The sequence below is a fragment of the Lathamus discolor genome, chromosome 5, assembly GCF_037157495.1.
Source record: "Lathamus discolor isolate bLatDis1 chromosome 5, bLatDis1.hap1, whole genome shotgun sequence".
NCBI lineage: Eukaryota > Metazoa > Chordata > Aves > Psittaciformes > Psittacidae > Lathamus > Lathamus discolor.
Window position 1 is genome coordinate 32,202,413 of NC_088888.1, and position 21,510 is coordinate 32,223,922.

Here is a 21,510-nt window from a genome sequence, read left to right on the forward strand (position 1 = left end):
CTAGAACATGACAGCTGAAGAAGAAAATCTCATTGCTTCTCTTTCAAGAGTTTTGAGCTAATTAAATTTACCCATCAAAATCTATTTGCTGATAGCAGTTTCTGCAAAGACAGCTTGCATGACACCTGGACTGTGAAAGAAGCTTTTCAGTCTTGGCCTTTGCCAAGGAGTAACTCCGGTTTGGAGGCCTTAAAAGACTTGGTTCTTTCTGTAGGACACATCGGGGACATGGAGCCAAACTCCTTATAGCTTATGACTTCAGAGTAAGTACGCAGATCCCGTTTCTTCAGATGAATTGTAGCAAGGGAAAGGTGCGCGTCTTCTCTTGGAAAATATTTCCCAAAGGCATTTCTGTCCTGCTACCATGAGCAGCTCTTCTTTGCTTCTGCTTCACACCAGCTGCGTTGTCCCTGGCTTCTGTTCTTTCCCCATTCCCTGAAGAAATCCGTGTCCCAGCCTGCTGTCTGAGTCCCTGTAGTCCAGGCGCAATGTATTGCCTGAAGAAATACAGGTAATTTCATCCAATTAATTTGTCTGTGTGTAATTTACAGTTGCTTAACATGGGTAAATCAAGTTTGCTCAGCTCCTAATTGGGAGAGAGTTTGTAATAGAGTGCTGTTTGAAATCACAGCCCTTGCATGTATTTAGTCTGTACTCGGGAAGGGTAAGCCAGCAGAAGCAATGACAGTTGCATCAGTCAAATCACAGGGTTTTCCTGGTGCTGCTATCCATTCTGGTGCATAAACTCCCCTGCAATCCTATGGAATGTTAAAAAATTTATCTGTCATTTTAGTAATAAACATACATTAGTTGCAGTTTTTAAACTGGCATTTAGAGCCTTTTGGATACCTATGAGTCTGCATCAAACACAGTGAAATGGAGTGCAGAGATAACAGAAGATGCCACTTATTTGGACTAAGGAAAATGGAAGGACTATTTGTACATTCTTCTCTGGCTTTGCCTCAGGCAGAAGGCTTGGGGAGGGTGTGGATTATGTCAAGGAAGACACAATGATATGCCCAAAGATGGAGTAAACTTTAATATGAGAGCTTTGAGATCAAGTCTCTCAACCAGTTATTAGAGTTGTACTTGGGCTCTTGTCCTGTGCCTTAACCTCCCCTGCTTCCCAAAGAAATAGGTTAAAGATCCAGGTGTGTAAGACTGAATGGGACAGTGCTTCTGAGCAGCTTCCCACAGCCTCAGATTTTTGCCTGTGTGTATAATCTCTGTTAGCAAGTCTTTAGTATCTGTTTGGTCATGAAGAGATTAGGAAGATATGGAGAAAAAACATATGGCCTGGGCTAGGGCCTAACGATTATTGTACAAATTTGTGTCCCATCCATTGCCCCTAAGTACCTGTTAGCATATGCATGTATGGCTGCTCACCAATGGTTTCAAAGAAAGCTCAGCTTTTCTTTTGGTCTGCTTCTGCTGGACATGAGTTTCCTGACTGATGCCTGACATCAGCCTTCCAGAGGGACTTGTCCAGGAAGACTAGAGCAGACTTTGCTGTCGAAGACAGACTGCCAAGCAGTGACAGACTGTCAAGGGTTGCATTCTATCCCTTTTGATCGCTTTGGCCCAATACCACCCACAGTAAAACAGAAGTGCAGTCAAGAGAAGGAAACAGATAGCATTGACTGAGGCCGAGTTTAAAATCTTTTATTATTTAGCTTTGCCAAACAGATAATGCAATCTGAAGTTGATTTGCTAAAATGTTTCGAAGTGGATGCCACCTCTGCCTGAGACAAAGAGGACCTCAGTGGCAGCAGGGACCCTTAGGCTATGGCAGCAGTTCAAAAGAACACTTTTAATTTTGTATGCAACAATGTAAACTTCAAAAATAGTAAACTATAACCCTCCCCCCCCCACTTTTTACATAGCATGTGATCTATCACAGATAGAAATTTAATGGCGAACCAAAATCGCGTAAGTAAACATCCTGGTGCTTACAAGTTTCATAAAAAGTGTTACATTTGATGTAAATATCTCACATTTTTACTCTTAACACTCACAATTATGGAGTAAAAGCAACTGGTGATTCACCCCCTTAGTCCATGCTCTCAGACTGTACATCAGCAACCACGCTCCTGCCAGCCCCTTTGATCGTTTTTGGTTGGCTTGTTCCACACATGACCAAGACTTCCCCTTCCTCACACTGGTGTTAATCAAACGCAGCTTCACACAGGGGTAAAACCTGTGCAAGTGAGAAAAGAACCAGGTCTGCTGCACGCAAACGTACGTGTTCCCACAGAAGCCACGGCGTGTATGGGGCGCACGTCCTGATGTCAGTGGGAATTTGGGGTCCCCTGGGGCCGCAAGCCTGAGCCCTGCCATTGCAAATGCCTCTTGGCAGGACCTGGTTCTGCGTGGATAAAGACAAGAGTTCTGTAGAAGGCACTGGATTTCTCTTGCATGATTTTAAACGTGGACTACAGTCATGTGCAGAATAAGGAGATTAGGGCTCTAGACTGCTTTCTCTCTAGTGCTTTAGTGCAAGCATTTTTAGCACTTAAACTTTCTCCTGACTGCAGCGCAAGATGCGCTCACCTACACAGAGTGATTTCCAAACCTCCTTCCTTCCTTCCACTCTTCCCCCCCTTCCAGTCCCAGAAAGTTTCCCTTTTATTTTCCTTGACAACTTTCAGAGTACAGCTCTGGTCAAAAATAAAGGTGTGATGTAGCATAGCATTTGTTTCTTTTAAATCACAGTGTGCAATGCATCATTCAGTACCTAATGTTCAAAATGTCTGCCCTGCATTTCATGAAAATCATTCTTTAAAATAACCTATGCAAATATATTTTGACTATATATTACATTCATTTAAAAAGAGAAGAGAGGTTCTTGGTTTGCAGGTTTTTTTTCAGTGTACTACTTAAGTGAAAGGTCTGATGTGAAAAAAGTACAAGCAAACTGGACATGCCAAGATTCAATGCTTTAGATGGTGATCATATCAAAACTGTACAGATATGTACACCATGTTGGACAGGTGTGCTTCTTTCCAAGAAAAGACCTTTGCATCATCATAGATAAGGTTAACCACAAAGTTTTGTTAAAAAGAGCATTTAATGAGCAAAGGATGACATGGAGGGACGAGTTCTCCGGCTTTTGTTAGGCAGTCCTGAAGCAATGTCTCCATTCCCTTCGGGGATTTCTTCCTTCTTCCGGACTTTGAGACGCGTGAGGAGCTTTATTACCCAGACGTCCCACTCCTCTGGCAAGAGCAACAGGAGAAAGCCCAGGCCAATAATGATAATGGCGATCACCCGGACACTGTTGAAGACAATTTCACTCGTGTAGTGATCAACAACTGTGTGGGACATTGAACAGCTGTTATTACATGGAACAAAGCATTAGGACAGTATCCCTATCCCTCCCCTTTCCCTCTCCAGGTCTGGAGGCTGGCTTCAGCAGGAGAACATGGCCATGGAGGCAGTGGTGGCAGAAACACTACTCTTCCTGCTGATTTAGCACATAACAGGGTATGGCCCCCTTCAGAGCAGGCAGAGCTGGCCTGTGGGCTCAGCATGCAAAAGGCACAGCACCTGGAGCTGCAGTCATTGTCTGCAGTGGCATCTTCTCCCTTGCTCACTGACAGCACAGGAACTCCCACTGAGATCCAGGTACACAGAGAAAGGGGCATTTCCCTCCCCAGCACAGCAACTCCTTCGTGCTAGTTTTAATTCTCACCCTGACAGCCCCACTGAGTAAGAAACCCTGCGGACACTGAGCCATGCACATGCTCTGTGTGATCACACCACTTGGTACCAAAACCTGCCAGGGCAGCCAGCAGTGCCCGGCCCTTCATGCCTGTAGTCAGCACAAAGCTGGAAGCTTCTGCCTGCCCCATGGCACCAGTTCTGCCTGGCTGGCTTTGGGAGAGGTGGCTCTGGTTTGAGCTGGGGTTGCCTCTGCACTCGCCTGCCCAGCACCCTCGGGCTCTGCAGTCTCTTGGCTTTCACTAAATTTCAGAAAACAGGCAGCAGAATGTACCAGGCTATGCCCCAAACTGAATTGTCCAGAGCTCTTGAAAGACACCTGCAATGCTGGTTACCAACGCAAGCAGAATTACTAGTATGTGTTTGCTTTAAAATAGAAGCAATTTTATTTGCTTCAATTTAGTGTTAAGCTTGCCTTGCAGAAATCATTAAGAATTGATTTCTACTTCATCCGAGAGTTGTCATCCCAGCCCCGAGATGGATGACTTCAAATCTACTTTGTTTTTCAGTAGCCAGGCTTCTTCGGACAGTAATTTAAAAAGCAATTTTAGAGATTATGAATATTCATGTAATGTTATGCAACACATTTAACACACAAAGAATGCACTTTTTATCTAGGTTATCTCCATAAGTCTTTGAGAGAAGATGCAAAACATGTTTAATAAAGCTATTTGATTGTATCCCCGCTCTGCATTTGAAAGGCCACAGATTTAATTTATTCATTAAGATGCAAAAGACAAATTCTTACCTGCATTCACTGGGACACTCAGCACAATTCCAAGAGAAATCAAGGTGGGGTAGGTAATAGCAATCCCAAAATTTAGTAGAATATTGAATGCTGAAGAAGGAAAGAAAAACACTTTTTACTATAGTGAAACTAGGCAGAAGGCCAAACCACTCTTGTTTTAAGGCGATTAGCTTCAGCAAAGTCAGGACAGCCTCACCAGTACTGACCATGTCAGGAGCTGAGGCTGACTGTATTCTGGTAGTACCTATACATCACACAGCCCAGTGATCTCTTGCCAGTTGCTGCACTACTTGCCCACAGAAACCTTCCATTTGAATCCACTGATAAGTAAACTGGAGGTACTTGGAGAGCCGAGTGTTGTGACTGTGCTGGGTAAGAGGAGCTGGGAGTCAAGATAGGTATGGGAAGGGCTATTTCCAGTAGAAACAAATGGAACATTCTGGGAGATGTGATGCCATCATCCTGTGTAGTGAGCAACTGTGGCAGCACGGTCCACATATCTAGTTCGACAGGGAACAGCATCACACTTCTCATGACCATGACTCATTAAGGCTTAGATTTGGCATCCCTCCCAAGCTGGGCTCCCTTGGTGGCACAGCAGTGGCAGCAGAAGAGAGGAGAGCCGCCTACCTAATTCCCATCCGTGCTGTGCAATGCTACATTTTCAAAACTTTCCTGCTCTTTAGGAATAGCAATTAGCTATTACTGAAGTCAGCGGAGGCACTGCAGGTTGGCCTTGACTTGCCTGACCTAACCTGCTTGCTCGAGGGATGCTGATGAGCTCAAGGTAATGCCCTGCCAGAAGGGCTGCTTCCCATCACAGCCCAGGCAAGTCTCGCAGTCTCTCTGAAGCAGAGTTCACAAGTAGGAGTGAGGACAAGCTTTACAGTTTACTCCCACAGCACCTTCTAATGAGGGCCACAATATTTTGGCTTGGTAATAACAGCAGAAGTGGGGTCTGCATTGCCACCTAGGAAGGGACCCTCTGCATGATTTCTCAAGCTAATAACTAGGTTGAGAAGAAGGGAAAAACAGCTCCAGAATGTCAGAGGTCTGCAGCAGCCAGGTTTGTGAACCCTCCTCCACCCCGAGCAGCGTGAAAGCCTCCCATCTACTCACTCAATAAGAGAATTGAAAATCCACAGAGGTTTCCCCAAGGAACGATGTCAAAAGAGCTCCAGTACTCCACTTTGGTAAAATAAAGGATGACAGGAATACAGGTAACGAAGAGGACGTTGAAGACAGCTAACACAGACAGGAATAAGGCAGCTTCTCCAAATTTAGCACTGCCCAAAAGAAGTTTGAATAAAACCTACAAGAGGAAAACACATGGGTTTAACTCTCTTGCACCACTCCTCTGGAGGGCTGGTTGGTGTCTTGGCTCCAGTGGCTCCCAGCATCCTGGCCCACTGGCCAGCGGTTGGGGCCAAGGGGCCACTGTCAGGCAGCACCTGTATGGTGATGCTCGTCAGACTCTTGAGGTGGCTGCTCGTGGCTGTGATTTCCAGCTTGTGTGCCCCAGCCTTCTCCCTGCTGGGAGCCAGCTAGAACACAGGAAAGGGCAACCACCAAAGGAGTCCATGCAGGAAGGGGTCTCAGCACCTTTGGTCCTCTGGGTAAACTAATATTAAATCCAGAAGACTTGGTGAAGCAGGGCAAGGGTGAAGAGAAAGCAACCTGTGTGATCTTGCATGAGACATCACTGGTCCAGACCTTGAGCTGCCACCTGAGGAGTGCTGCCTTGCTGAGCAAGCACAGTCCAAGCTGCCCGGCTGTCATCCTGCCTTGTCCTGCTGTGCACCATGGCCTGCCCACAAGCACTGCTGTCCCTGCCTCCCAACTCATGCTCACAGTGCCAGACCACTTTCTCCCTGGGAGCTTGTTCCCAGAAGGCAGATAGTGGAGCAGCAGCCTCACAGTCTGGAACACAGCTGCAGCCTAATGAGATCACAGGGAGGAGTTTAAAAGCTTCAGTTTGTTAGTGGGAGAAGGGATAAAGAGAGAGGAAACAAGGGATGTGGGTGGTTCATTGAAGAAGCCCCTGCAGACAGATTTGGTCTGGTGTCTACATCAGTTTTCCACATAGAACTGCAGAGGATCCAGAAGAACCCATGGGCTCTGGGTACAGCTCTCCTCTGCCACAGGCTGCAGACTAGTCCAGCTGATAGGTTCCGACTTACTGATTTGTGCTGGATTGGCAGGCCCCCTCACCAGTGTCCCTTTGCCTACCCAGAGCCCTGCAGGCAAGTCTGCAGGGCTGCCATGCTCATGGAGCTGCTGCCTGCTCCCACTACCTCACATCTCTCACTGCCAGTGCAGCTGCATAATGGATTACTCCTCATGTGCCACCTGAGGATGGCTTGTTGCCCCTGGCAGGGCTGGCAGCCAGCACAGGCAGGCTGAAGTAACTCTGTCTGGGGTAGAAGGGCAGGTGGAGGTGGTTCTGCTGCATGTGGCACAGCTTATCTGCCTGCCGAGCTGCCTGTGTGCTATGACACAGTGCATGGAAACTGAGCCAGGCTGTGGGAAGCAAGAGCAGAGTGGCATTCATTGCAGAGCAAGCTGCACAACTTCATCTGCCCTTGCATGCAGGGTGCACTGCAGTGAACCACCCTGCCAGCACTGCCACCATCATCTCTCTGTGCATGGGATCTGATGGAGCAGACCTGAGACCCTGGTCCCTGCAAGGTGCCATGGGAGAAGGGGCAGAGCTAGGATCTAGCCTTGAATAACCCTGCATGCCTGCAGATGACTCCAGAGCCACGGTGTTTCCTTGGGTCTGGAAAGCCACATCTCTCTTCTTGCATCTCTCTTCTCTTTCCTTTTCTTTTAGGGGAAAGTGCTGTATGACACTTCACAACCTCCCTTATGTAAGACACAGGCTGATCTGAAAAAAGCGGCAGAAAGCATTGCAGTGCAGTGTTGAGGGACATGGACAGATGCTTCTCAGTTTGGTGAGCCTCCCTGGATTGCTTGTGTTAAGTCTGCAGGGCTCACCTGCTCAATTTCTGTTGCAGGACCAGAATGGTCCAATTCATTAGGCCATATGGAGTCATCTACACCTCATCCTGGTCTGTCTACACATCCGAGCTAGGGTGGGTGACCCAACCCTAGAAGTCCTTATTTCTCTCTGGACTGTGATTCTGGGTGCCATGAGCAGCACAGAGGCAAATGCACGTATGTGTCTCAGGCTACATGAAACAGCTCTGCTCGGCAGAGAAGGTTGCATGTCATCTTACACACTGCGCAGTTTACCCTGCTGGTCCCTGGATGAGACCTTGTGCTCTGGATTCTAAGCGTGTAATTATTTCCATGATAAGCAGTACTTTAAGCCCAGTGCAGCCTACATATGCCACTGAAGGAGGACTGGCAAGGAGAGGTAACAAACTGACTTGAAAAAGAAGCTAAACCTCTGAAAGGTGCTTCCAGGGTGGGTGATTAAATCCAGCACCTGTGGAAAAGCAGCCTCATTTCTCAAGAGCACAGGGCAGCTCTAGTTCTCCTGTGGACACCGGAGAAGGCTCTTCCCAGGAAACAGGAGTTTTTATCCTAAGTGAATGCCTGAACGCAGTGTTGTAGTCAGTGTGCTTATGGCAGAGCCCCTGAAAGAAGGGAATGTGGCACTGAACTGCATGAAGGTCTGCAAGTAAGACAGGAGCAGTCCAAAAGAGTGATGAGGGTGGCAGGCATCTTTTGGGGTGTGGAGGGGAAGGGCAAGGTGTGCTTACCTTGTAGAGAGCAGACATTGAGGCAGAGCCCACCACCAGGGCTATCCCAATAACTGAGTGGCTGTGAAACCCATCAGCGTACGTCATCATAACTATCCCTGCAATGGCAAATATAGCAGCCACAATCTAGTTGGAGACAAAGAAAGAAAGCAAGAAAGTGTTACTTGACAACCACTGACACAGAAAACCAGGTGAGCAGGTATAAATGAGGGCTGTACTGCATCATCTGCTTGTGTAGAAAACTGGTACCTGCCTGATACCCATGGAGCCATTGCTGCCTCCCCTCTCTATTTCCCTGGCTGCAGAGAAGCTGCAGGCAGAGCTGTGTGGCAGACCAGAACACAGGGCCCAGTTTGTCTTGGGCTGAGCTGAAGGGGGATTTCATCTCTGTTATTGAACCTATCATCATTGGGTCTCTGCAGCCTCTGCGTGACAATAATACAGAAGTAATAGTTCCCTGGAGCTTGCAGGGAAGGCTCTGAGTGCGGTGGAGGTTTTGGAGGAAAAAGGTTTTTGACATAAACAGGGGAATAAAACTCATGCAACTACTTTTTGGTTCATACACATCATTTCAGAGAGGGAGGTTTAGTCACCCAGCCAGGCCCTCAGCAATGCCTGAAGGGAGTCGTTCAAGAGGAGGTAGCATGGGCACAGGCTGCAGGGTCAGCAGCTTCTCTGGAACTGCCCTGCCGGATTCCTCAAGCCTCCCTAGGAAGTAATTCCGGAGTGAAAAGGGCTTTCTGCATGCTCTGAGCCTCATGGCTCTGCTGTTGTGTGAGAGATGCCCTGCTTAAAACCACATTCCTGTTGGCTGCACAGTTACGGTGATGCTTCTATGACTGGGATAAATGAGTTTATTTTGACCTGTAGCTGGGTCAGTGCCAGCCAACTGTGCCCTCTCCTGGAGCCAGACTGGGTTTTAAGACCTATCCCCAGGCTGTGCTTCCTACCAATGCTGCAGCTTCTCTGCGGTGGAAACTTAATGAGCATTAATGAACTGCAGAATGAAAAGCGTTCAGTTTTGCTTTCACTGTCAGGGGCTGACTGACTTCAGAGCACCTCCCGGGAGGCTGGGTCTCTGCTTGGAAAGGAAGATTAGAATTTGGGATTTGCTAGTCTGTTTATTTCCAAGTCCCACTGGCAGGTGCGCTTGTCTGTATGATAGGTACAGAGGGGTACCTGCCTGTGATGCCTCTCTCGGATCCTGAGCTATTTTACTTACTGTAACATGGAGGGGAACATCAAAGTCAAAGATCAAAGCAAATAACTGCAGTCTGCAAACAGTTTTGCTGGGGCAGAGGTCCTTGCCTCTTCTATTGAGCGTGTCACAAGTGTCAGATGAGTCTTGGCCTACCACCTCTCATCCTGCCTGTTGACATGCCAAGCACGTCACATACGCTGTCTCTGGAAGCCTTTCAGCCTGTCTATCAAGCACACCATTAGTGGTGGTGAGAGGCTGCTTGCACTGCACCACAGCTGCCAGCCTGTGGTTACCTGCGTGTGCCTCAGCACCACAGGGCTTGCAGATACAGCGCTTCTGGCACCTGCAGCTTCATTACATGTGTGTCCTCTCTGAAAGCAATACAACAGCTCGCAGCCCTGTTGGACCATTGCTCTGGGCACAGTGAAGGGAGAGCAGGAAAACTGCAAGGGGGAGAGGTAGGCACTTACAAGTGCCTGAGTGGTGAGGGTGGGATTTTGTAGCTTGCTCTTACATTTAGATTCCAGCCAAACTGTGATTGAAGTGCTAGCTGCACTTTTGAATGCCAAGCGGGATTCTTGTACATGCTTAAACCCCACTGAGCTGCTGCCTTTCTCACCTGGCTTCTCCTCCAGCAGGTGTGAACAGGGACACCCAAATGTGCCATCACAGCTTTGCTGTGGCACCATCTATCCTGCGGTGCTGCCATGGGGTGGAGCGGGAGTGTGGGATGATGCTAGCTGCAGGGCAAGGCACTGTCTCCTCTGCTGCCTCATCTGCCGCCTCATCTGCCAAATGCCCTCCCAAAAGCTGCTTCCAAAAGGGTCAGTAGCTCTGACTCAGGATGGCCTCAAGGGACCAGAAGCTTTGGGGCTGGGCTGTGTGTTGGCTTGCAGTCCCTAAGTCACGCTGGGAAAAGCCCCACCACCTATCCTTCGTCCTGGTTGCCAGTCCCAAGAAGAAGGCTTCGTTCATCCCGAGACTATCCCTCAGCACACCAAGCAGTGCCATGCTTGCTGCCGCTATCTTTTTACTTGAGTTGTATGGAAAAGAGGAAAGAGGGAAGAAAGTGAGTCTCTCTGAGGGTCTACATTATGGCCCTCTGCAGACAGGAGAGTCCCCAGCACTCCCACTGTGCCACATGAATCTAGGCAGCAGGGCTGCTCTGCTGCCCCAAAGCCCTCTCAGTCCCTAGGGCAAGTGCCTTCTCACTTGCATTTTGCCAGAGGCTAAGGTGCCACATCTGCACAAGAGCAATCAGGCCACTGCCTGCGAGCCCCTTCCTCCTGCACCCAGGTCCCTTGCTGGCCCATCACCTGGGAAGGACACAGCTGTGCTCCTCCTTGGGAACAGAGGTGGCTTTCTCACCCCTCACCAGCACTGGGTGCCACGTCACATGGCAGGAGCATCACACAGCCCCTACTGCCTTGGCTCCTGTTCTGGGTCTCAGCTTCACTGCTGCCCTCCCAAGGCAATGGTGATAAGAAATGAAGGACAGCTGGACATGGCCAAGACCACCACTTGGATCTGCTTCCCTGCTTCTTCCAATCCCTCGCCCCCAGGAATCCAGAGCAGGATCCATCCCCCAGTGAGTGTCACCTGCCATGGCACAAGACTTTGCCTAGCCGGGAAGCTGCTGGAGAGCCCCTGATCACTCTGGCTCTTCATGCGGAGCCATGCACCCGGGAGAGCACAAGAAGCATCTCTGTTCCAGCTTGTGTCTGCCGGTGTGGGTATCCCCGCACAGGTTCCCACCTAGACCACAGCCATATCCAGTGGTAAAAGACGGCACGTGCACACCATGGAGCACACTGCACATGCAGGACAGCAGTGGTCAGCCCTCTACGCACCTCGTCTCCTGGCATCCCACCAGCACTACAGTAGGCAGTGCCACAAGGCAGCTGAAGACCACAAAAATACGCATTATTCTCTTTCTACTTTGCTCAAAAGGGCCATCATGTCCAGCTGTGGTACCAGTGACACCCGCTGCCTTCAGGACCATTTCAGGACATCCTTGCTTCTACACTAAAGCCCCCGGTTAATTTGTTTTCAGGTACTGCTACCTGGGCAGGGGGTGGGCAAGCGCAGACACCATCTGGCCAGGCTGGGGTTTTGGCAGGTACATTTTGCAACGCTTCCCTGAGCAGCCTCTTGGCTGCCACCACCGCAAGGCTGGCCAAGCTCTCCTGCCAAGCTCGCCTGCTGGGGAGCAGCACTTCCCGAAGAGTTAACTCTCAGTTTTTCCGTGCAGCGAGGGCTGACAACCTCTTCCGAGCTCTGAGAGCACAGCCTGGGTGGGTGAGCAGAGAGCTGCTCAAATGGTGGGCAGAAAACAGGCGTTATTATCATTACTGCTGTTAATAAGTGCCTGCTGGGGCAGTGAGGCAGGGGGAACACGCTGGCACCTTGTAGTCACTCCTGGCAGGCCCCACCTTGGCCAGGGGTGATGTGCTGCCCACCCTCCTGGCTCTGCTGCCAGGGGACACTGCGTGCCAGAATGGCTGCAGGGTAAGCAGGGAGCTCAGGGTTTTCTGATAATCCCCCCAGCACACAGCTCTGTTGCCATTTGTAGGACTAAGGGTGTAAGCAAAGACCTGGGGTGTCACCAGCAGAGCAGCCCCAGGGAAGCAGGATCACTGCTGCCGTGCCGCCTGGCCGCGTGTCCACAGCAGCTGGCCAGATGCGAGTCCCCATGTGTTGGTGTTACACCCATCCTCCACCAGTGACGCACACACACGTTTTGGCCATGGGTGGACAAGGGCAGCCCGGCTGCTGCTGACTGACATGGGTGCAAAGGATAGCCATGCCACCCCGCAAGCCTGCTGTCACATATAGCAGGGTGAGCGCCCTTTTAAATTCACAGGCTGGGACCAGAAGGGCGCTGCATGCAACTGGGGCTTGCAGGAATGTGAAGTTAAAACCCACTAGGTCTGGTGCCATAGCCTGGGAATAGTCACTTGAAAGGGGCCGGCAAAGGCTGACGCACATCCACAGCAACACGGAGATAGCAGCTCTCCTTTGTGCCACGTCTGCAGCAAGTTACCTCTTTCCTGAAGGAAAATGCTCAAAGGCACCAGGCTGGGTGATATTGGGGGCTCCAGGAGGTCACGGGTGCCTGGGCAGGCCACAGGGAAGGATGTGTTCCCTCTCTGCAAGGATTCCTGTTCCCACTTGGCTGTCTGCGTGATGTGCTGTTTGACTTGGCCAGCGTGAGGGAAAAGGGAAAGGAAAGGCAGAAGGGTGAGGAGGAAGAGAGACAGAGATAAGGAGTCACTTACCCTCACTCCCATGAACCTGTCCCTCAGAACGATCCATGAAAGCAAGAACACAAAAGCTTTGTTGCAGCAGAACAACACGGAGACATCCGTAGTGTTTATTTTCTTTATTGCATGTAAGTAAAGGTAGTTTGTGAGTGTCCAAAGAACACCAAAGGGTGCTGCTTTGGTAAAAAACACCTTCAGAGTCAAGCCATTGTCTCCAAAAAATCGGCAGCACTCCCTAAAACAAGGAGAGAAAGGCAGTGTTATCGCACAAGCCAGTCTGCAGCAAGTCTATGGGTTCCTTTTCTTACTCGCCTTCTTTTCCTTTGGGGAAAGAGGAGGACATACCTTAAAAAGGAGAAGAAAAATAAGTTTCAGCTTGTGCTGTAACACCCAGCACCTGCAGCGGGTACGAACACACCAGGGCTGCAAACATGGGAGGGCAGCAATGAAAGGGCAAGGGGAGAGGTGACCCTAGGAGGTGAAATCTCGCTCACCATGAGTGAGCACCTTCACAGTGGACACTGTTTCACAGTGTGGGGTCATCCTCCTCCTCTCACCCCTGTGGGCACCAGGATGCCAAGGGGCCAAGGCTGGCAGCAAAGCCCCTTGCTCTCCCCTCCTGGAAGGAGCCTGGTGTGGGGTTTTTCCACCCAAGGGGCAACCCCTGGCTCAAGCCCCCGCTGCAGCAGCAGGGTCAGGAGCAGGAGGAGGTGGCTGGCAGCGGCCTGCTCCCAGTGGAGTCAGGACATGCACTGGGACATGTCACAGTGGCACCCAGGGACATGCTGGGTCAGCTGGAGCAGCAGCGTGGAGTCAGGAGCTCAGGTGTGCAGTTAGGCCTGTGGATGCTGCGAATCCCAAGCAAGAGGCAGCCGGAACTGGTATGGTCCTGGCATAGGGAAAGGAAACACCAGTGGTTCATTTGTGTCCTGCAGGCGCTGGCAGCAAAAGGGGACAAGAGGTGATGGGCACAGCCTGGCACAGCTCTGGGGAGGCAGAGGGTCGGCGCTGGGATGGGGCTGCCTGGGTCACCTGCCTGCCTGCAACCCACTTCTGCCGAGCTGCAGAACTGGAGCTGCCGGCTGTGCTGCCTGCATGGAAATTCGGCAACGTGAGGAAGAAATGCAGAGGTCTGCGAGGCCAAGGGTGCAGCCTGCAGAAGTCTGCAGGTGGTGGCCCGCGGCGGTGCCATGCCCTGTGCTGGCTCTGCTTGCTCTCAAACCCGCAACCCCCCGCGTCCCTGAAGTACCGCAATGGAGTGTTTTGCAAAATCTGAGCAAAGTTCAATCCTCTCTGACAATGAAGCCAAACAGATTTTGACCCTGCTTTGAATGTCAAGCTCTTTGCTTCCCGAGACTGGGCACGTAAGTCTGACGGTGGGGCTATATCAGGTGATTACCTAAAGAAACCAAAGACACTGGGGAGGGCTGCACTGCCAGGGTGTCACAGGCAGCCAGTTTAATGCTCCAAAGGTAAAAATATAAACCCAGGCACAGTTTAAGTTAAGTGACCTTAAGTAAGATTAACAGGAGAGGGACAGGAAGGATGTAGCCAAATGAAAGGACTAAACTGGAATTTATGTTGGGATTCATTCTGGGAAAGAAAAGTTCCTCCTGCCAAAAACCTGTTCCCTACCCGTACAACTGGCTTTCACAATTTCATACACAGTAGAACACATGCTTTTACTGTACTGTGGGCCCAACTCCTGTTCAGTAGATACCACTGGATCCATATGTTAGCACCACCTGTCATTCGCCCCCATCCCTGAAGCACCCAGTGTAGTGCCATGATGTCCCAAAGGACAACCTTGCCTTGGTGTGGAACAGGGCCCCAAGCTGCATTTCTCCCTTTGGGACCTATACAGTAACGCTTGGGTTTAGATGTTTTGGCTGGCTTCACCAATTGCAAATTTCTTCTTGCAGGTTGGCTCCAGCTTCCAAAGGAGACCTCCTTATGGCAGGGGTTTTCCCATCCAGCATGAAGCTGTAAGGGAGCTTCTCTCCAAGAACACCTGGTGCTGTGGAGGGTGCTACCAGACATGCACCCACATGCAAGTGGGTGCACTGCTGAACTGTGGGTGCTTTGTGGGGGAAGCAGATGGGTTAGATGGGTTTCTTGGACCTGGCACCTTCAGTGAAGTTGGAGAAACAATAGGGGAAATGTGTATTTCATGCCCCAAGATGGCTATATACCGTACAATAACCCCCTCACAATTAGTTGTCTCCTCAGGTTTGCTACCACTTATCAGGGAAAGCGATTTTTCCTCAGTGCCATAACACAGCTTGTGAAGCTATACATGGAAGCATTTGATGAAGAGAGCTGTCAGTGCATAATGGTAGATAAATAGTCATGGGAAGCAAGACAGGACAGTGATATAACCTATGCTGTAGTCCCCAAACAGTTGGGGGAAGAAATTACCCCAGAAAAAACAGCCTTCAACTTTAAATATTTCGACAGAACACTTTGGACACAGCTGCTCCTGCTGTCCAGTAATTTCAGTTTTGCTAACAGGGATGCTTTGTATCCAATGAGCATCCTGAGGTTTTACGGATACGCCTTGGAAAAAGCAGAGCTGGTGTCCTCTGGTACTCCAGATGTGCCTGACTGCGCCAGAAGAGCCTAACTATGAGCATTTTAACAATCTCAACTGCTAATGAAAATGTTACTTTTAAAGAAAGACAATCCCCCACCCTGCCTGGAGGGCAGTCTGTGAGTGTTCAGCATCCCTTGGAGGCCAGCTCAGCACTGTGGACCCTAGAATGAGGCCTGAGCCCAAGCCTCCCCAAAACATGGGTCTGATGGGGAGCTGGTATCGATTCCGTCAGGTTTTACAGGACAAACTCTGCAGCTCTCCCTGCCCATGGCAGGACGCAAAGGGAGTCCTCTGCACCAGAGCGAGCTGGCTGCGTCCAGGCTGGGATGGAGGTGGCATTTGGTATCTCCTCCTGGGACAAGTGTGCAGTGATGGTGAAGTGCCCTGCTCCGGCAGGGATACCACCAGCAGGGATACCACCAGCCTGCTCTGGCTTTGACTGCTGAGGCCAGCAACCTGTGAGAGACTGGAATGGAAGTGTCAACGGATGGATACCGGAAGGAAATGTACTGGCTTAACCACCGCAGCAGTAAAAAAGAAAAGCTTGCTCCCACTCAGATGTGTTGTATCTGTGTTCACAGACAATCTGAAGGCTCACAGCTGAATTAAAAGGCAGGATTACACTGCTGGGAGGAGGTCTATATGCGAACCAAGAGAATTGCATTGTTATACATAGCCCTTGGGAAGTAGGAAGTGTTTTCAGAGAGATGTTACACAGTGGATGTGCCCAATATGGGGTGTTGCTGAAGGGGCTGCTGCAGCAGGCACCTCTGCTGTGTGTCAGAGTAACAGGATGCTGCAGGTGGGAAAGAGCAGCACACGCTTGACCTGGCTGCTCTCTTCTTCAGGAGGACAACTGGGATGGGTGGCGTAAAGCCCATAAAGCCCATTTTGGGGCAGAAGTGGGTGCCTGGCTTTCAGGGCATCCTCTGCATGGGATGACAGCAATGGGGACAGACAGAAACCTGCCTTATAGAATTTATAAAATAATTTATAATTTATAAAAAAATGTAAAATATAAAGCATTAGGCGCCACATGGCATAACTGAGCCCACTTTACGCTGCTGTGGCAAAAGCCCCCTGCAGTAACAGCCCCAAAGCAGGATTCATCAGGTTTTGACCAGCACCAGCCAGGCTGCACGTACCAGTGGCTCTTTCTCCCAGGTGGGGGCTCTGGTCCCCTGATGTTTGTCACAGGGTGCCCCTGACAACTTGCCCTCATGCAAACATGTAATGTCACCTGGGAAAAGCACTTAGCTGCTACAGCACTACAGGAACTGTGCTGGGATGAAAAATATACTAAAGGAAAGCCTAAGGCACAGAGATCTTACTGTTCGCATTTTCACTCTAAATTGTTTGCTGGTTTCTTAATCTTTCATGTACTAGTTCTTGTTTTTGCTCATAATCATTTTAGTGTGTATCTTCATTAACCCAGCAAATGGCAAATTAGCTCTGCCCCATTAGGCATGTCTTCAGCACAACAGTACCAGCAAAATACCTCCGTCGCTGGAACTGAACATGCCCAGTGAAGTAAATTGGAAGTCGGCGGTACCAAAATTGCATGCTAAGTAAGAGTTAATCATATTGAAAGCAAGTGCTGCGGTCAAATAAAACTTGCGAATAAAACGACGGTAATGCTCCATTTTTTCCCCACTGAGCTCACAATTGTCATAGATTATCATCGTTATGTTTAACACTATCCATCTTCCACTGCCTGCTTTGTCTTTAACCATTGCTGGGTAGCCAGGAGGTTTCTCCACTGCTTTGAACCTCACGTAGATGAATGCATAAAATTCTGCCAAGTCTGGAAGGAACGCTTTTTGCTCCCATTTTGCAAAAAAATCCCCCCTATGAAAAGGAAAGGTTGAGAAGAACCAGAAAAAGCACACGCAGTGCAGTCCCCCAGGCTGCTGTTTGGTCTCTTGGTAACTCACTGCAGAACAAACCTGTGCCAGAGAGGTTAATAAGCCATTGAAGCTGCTATAACATCCCTGTGAAAGGTGCAGCAAAGTAGAGATTTTCTGGGAGGAATACGCATCCTAAGGGGATACTTTGCACAAGCTGGTTATTTCTCCTTTCCAGACTGTTCGCTTCTGTCACAGTTTTTTCACCATCTCAGTGCTCATACCAGAGCCTTCTCCTCCAAAGCAGGTTTGGATCTGCTGTTGTTACTAGCAGGTGGTGTTTTCTCCTTTGTAGACTGTGCTTCTTACTTTGACCTTGCAAGGTCTGTACCTGCAAATTGAATTTGGCTAAATTGCTCCTCACTTTCAGCAGAGTGAGCATCAGCTCCCTGGAGCACAGCAAAGCTGCCACTGTGGCACTGATCCTGTCCTCTTGATTACAGATTGGCAGGCAAAACATATTTCCCTGATCCATGCACTGATGAGGCCTGCATGGATAAATAATCTGCAGATGCACTGTTAACAGTTGTACCTTTTCCATTCAACGTATGAAGAAAGAGACAAGGACTTACAATGTCATGCCACATCTTCTGGGGGGGCTGGACTCACAAGCCAGCTGCAGTATCCAAAAGCAAAGATGATGGATGATGTGCCCTGGCTGTTAATAGGAGGGAAGGAAACTAGACCCAAGTTTAATTTCTCCCAGTTTAAGGAGGAATCCTAGGCCATTTTCTTGTAGCTCATCCACAGCAGGCCTCATGCATTATGCTCACAAGCGGAGGTAGGTTGAATACTGATGCACAGATAAGAGATACAAGTTAAGCCAAAATATCCCTCAAAAATGCTTTCCAGGAACCTGCGTGGTGTTTCCCAGAACACAGGATCATGCCTCCAGCTCTGCTTCCGTCCCTCTTGAGCCAGTGCTGAAGGGCAGTCATGACAAAACCAGCCTCTCTGGTGGGTGGATTTCAAAGCAGCACAAGCAAAGGGTGAGCTTGTGGACCCCACTTACAGATGTGCAAGCCTGGGCACAGGGAGGTGAAGTCCCTGCGTGCTCGGAAGAGGCAGGATAAGGGCTGCCTCTGGCTGCTCCTTTGGAGAGCCGGGGATTTGCTTTTCCCGCATGTTTATTTTACAGCCAACTTATCAAGACAGCCCCTGCGCGCCTTTTTCCTGAGTCACCGCAGGTTCATGTGCCAGCAGAACAGTTGCACGGAGGCTCCTGTGGTGTGCCTCAGATCATGAGCCACTGTGAATAAATCTGCTAGCCTCAGCATTTTGCAGAGAGGTGCCCAGGGTTCCTGCCATCGCTTTTGTTGCCCGCTGGTCCACGGCTCCTACAACAAAACCTGTGTGCCCCTGCCTCCAGCTTTCCTCCCGTGCACCCGGATCAGCTCAGGAAAGCTGCTCCCCTGTGCTGGGAGGGCACAAGCTCCTCCTCAGCTGCCATGGGGCAGAGACCCGAGGCCTGCCCTGGGTGTACCAGTGCCCCTTCCTGCCCTGCTGCCTGCCCTGCCTGCTGGGGCACACCGCAGGCCATGGCCAGGGCTGGAGGAGCACTGGTTTTTGGTCTCCAAAGCAAGGGGTGTCCCATTTTTTTCCAGAGGAATGCCTGGCATGTTCCCAGTGGGTGTTTAATTAATCCTACCCACAGTAACGGCTGGCGATGGGGCACCACTAAGCTGTTCAGTGAGTGACTCATCATGATCGGGCATTTTCCCTTTACCAGGTCTGTGCCTGAGAAGAGCTGAAATGTGTGGCTACTGTCAGAATATCTCAAGCTTGGAGTACCCTGCCCTTAGAAAGGACAAGGCAGCAAGCGCAGCATTTTTGCAGCTGATTTCACAAGGAAAAGTTTCTTTAATTGAACCCTCCTGTCTTCAGGGCCAGGCCAATTTCAGAACATGTCTACAGATCTTACACGGCAGGAAATTCAAGCAGCAGGCCACTCACGGACCGTGCTGCGCTGCGCCATGCAATGCTCGAGTGCTGCTCCCAGCCCAGTGAGGCAAAGGTCCATGCCAAGCACATTAGCTCAAGCCGCCACAGTGAAGATTTTAACCCTCCCTGGGGTGTCCAGGATCCTCATCCCATGCTGTCCCTCCACGTGCCTGAAGGGGGGTCCCCGGCTGAAAAGCAGAGAGGGTCTCAGGGCTGTGTTCTAACCCCAAGCCCACCTGTGGGAAGGTGATGGTGATGTGTCTCAGGGCTCTGCTGTCTGAGGTATAACACAGGACCCAGGGCATCGGACCATGGAGGAGAGAGGTGGGAAGGTGGCCCACTGCCAGCTTCAAGTAACTGGAGGCTCCCTTCAGGGGCACTGTGGCGTGGCAAGTCCTGCCATGACCCCCAGCAGCTCATCCTACCCCTACTGAGACCTGAGACCTGCAGCTGATGGTGCCTGCAAAGAGCTCTTCACCTTTCTGACCTTCCAGATGTGGATGGCATCAACCCCGGGGAGGGTGTCTGGAGGCTTGGGGTGGCGGCAAGCCTGACAATCAAACCCCTTCCCACTCCCTGTGTCCCGGAAAGCCCCTTGAAGACCTCCTTCCTGCAGGAGGGAACAGAGACAGGCTGCAACCCACAGCCCCTTCCCAAGCTTGCAGCAGGAGAAAAGCAAGGACCTAGCCAGGGAACACCAAACCTTGTAACTAAGAAAGGATGGAGAAGTTCCTGGTATCAGATACCCCATGCCTGCTTTTCTCAGCTCTGGGAGTGAATTTGTTCTGGCAGTACATAGAAAAAGGCTTGAACTGAAGCTTAAAGCAACAGGTAGATCTGGGGGCTGTCACGAAACCTACCTGATGACATGAACGGAGAAATAACTGTTCAAGGGGTTAAGCAGTTTCTCAGAAATGGATGTTAACACCTATCATCCCATGCGTGTTATTATGCTATTAAATGCAAGAAATGACCATAGAAGTCAATCCAGCATCCAGCTGCCACTTTTAAATGTCTGCATCTGATGCTGACTGTTACTTGTGTCTACACACAGTGTGGGACTGATGCTCTGCCTTTAAACTTTCAATTATTCTGAGAGTTTCCAGCTTATTTGCAGAAAATGCAGTGAAATGAGAAAATTGTCTCACTTAAATGAAGCAAAACAATCTCCAGGCTGATCTTCCATCTCTGCACTGGAGAGACAGAAGCAATTGGTTTTACTCAGCACTGTACTAGTGCCAAACCAGGCATTTGCGCAATAAATGGTCCCAGGAAATGCTTAGCTATGGATTTACATAGAACACCAGAATGGCTCCAAAAGAAGCAAATAATACAAATCTTACAAACCACCTGATTCCCATGTCCAAGACAGATCTCAGCACACACTCAGAAGCCTTAATGAGAGACTGTTTAAACTAGCACTTAGAAAAAAAGGTTAAAAGAACAAGACCAAACCATGGGGAAGGTTCACATGCTGTAAACTGCCTTAGCAAACACCAGTGTGGGAGTCGGGTTGCAGACACACAGGAAAACGTCTGCAGCTTCCCCTGTGGGATGGCCCTTCATCCCACGATTTGCTGTGCCTGGGGCACTAAACCTGCTCGGTTTGCCTCTGTCCATTTGCAGTGAAGAGTAGACCTAGGATACACTCTACAGCTTTTACATACGTGATTGCAGCAAAGGCTGCGGGAAGAGGGTCACATTGGGATGACTATTTCCTTTCAGTTTTGCACCAGAAGGTACTGCAGAATGTTGCATGTAGGTTGGTTGTTGTTGTGGGAGCAGGCCACCAGCCACCTCTGATGGGACATCAGGGAAAGCACTAAAGAGAAGGTAAAGTTGCTCAGCAGCTCTACATCACTGCTGATTCTTTAGAGGAACAGCACCGGCTGCAGCAGTGTAAGCAGACATTGCAACAGATTTCCTTGCGGAGTCACATCTGTCCATAAGCACCAGGGTTAGCTGAGCTCACGCTGGGGTGTGTTATCACAGCAACCAGGAGGTCCTGCTGGAAAGCCTTCATTCAGCGTGCTGCATGGGGCAGGCCATCCAGCCAGGGGGAACGTGCCACTTGGGGAAATGCAGCAAGTACCCCTGTCAAGAAGCTTTCAGTGTGATCAGACAGCTGAAGCTGCAAATGGTACGCTAACATTCTCTGGCTTTATAACCTAGAGGTACCTAGGGCCTGAACTGCTTTATATTCTTCTAGGTAATTGCTATTATACAAATAACATGCAATACTGTTGCTATATGCAAGCTCCAAACACCCACAGACCAGACAGACATCACACTTGGACGTAGAGATGAGGTTTTTAGTTACGCTCCAAGCCTGTTTCATGAAGCAGCTCGTTATTGAGCCCATAAGGAGATGCAACCCTTGACTTGGTCTGGTGCAGCTCACAGGATCAGCCC

At 49.9% G+C, this 21,510-nt stretch overlaps 1 protein-coding gene across 3 annotated transcripts in view; it reads right to left on the reverse strand.

Moving 5' to 3' along the window:
• Positions 1 to 1,646: 1,646 nt before the first annotated feature.
• Positions 1,647 to 21,510, reverse strand: part of SLC35F3 (solute carrier family 35 member F3) — a 171,239-nt gene continuing 151,375 nt past the window's right edge. For 2 of the 3 annotated variants that reach the window (XM_065680256.1, XM_065680257.1), the window contains 5 exons: positions 12,676 to 12,895; positions 8,197 to 8,322; positions 5,588 to 5,780; positions 4,469 to 4,558; positions 1,647 to 3,311 (listed from right to left, as the gene is read on the reverse strand). In XM_065680256.1, the coding sequence (XP_065536328.1) occupies positions 3,067 to 3,311; positions 4,469 to 4,558; positions 5,588 to 5,780; positions 8,197 to 8,322; positions 12,676 to 12,895 (874 nt within the window). In that variant the 3' untranslated portion in view covers positions 1,647 to 3,066. The remainder of the gene's footprint in view (positions 3,312 to 4,468; positions 4,559 to 5,587; positions 5,781 to 8,196; positions 8,323 to 12,675; positions 12,896 to 21,510) is intronic. The other variant, XM_065680258.1, reaches the window with a different exon arrangement.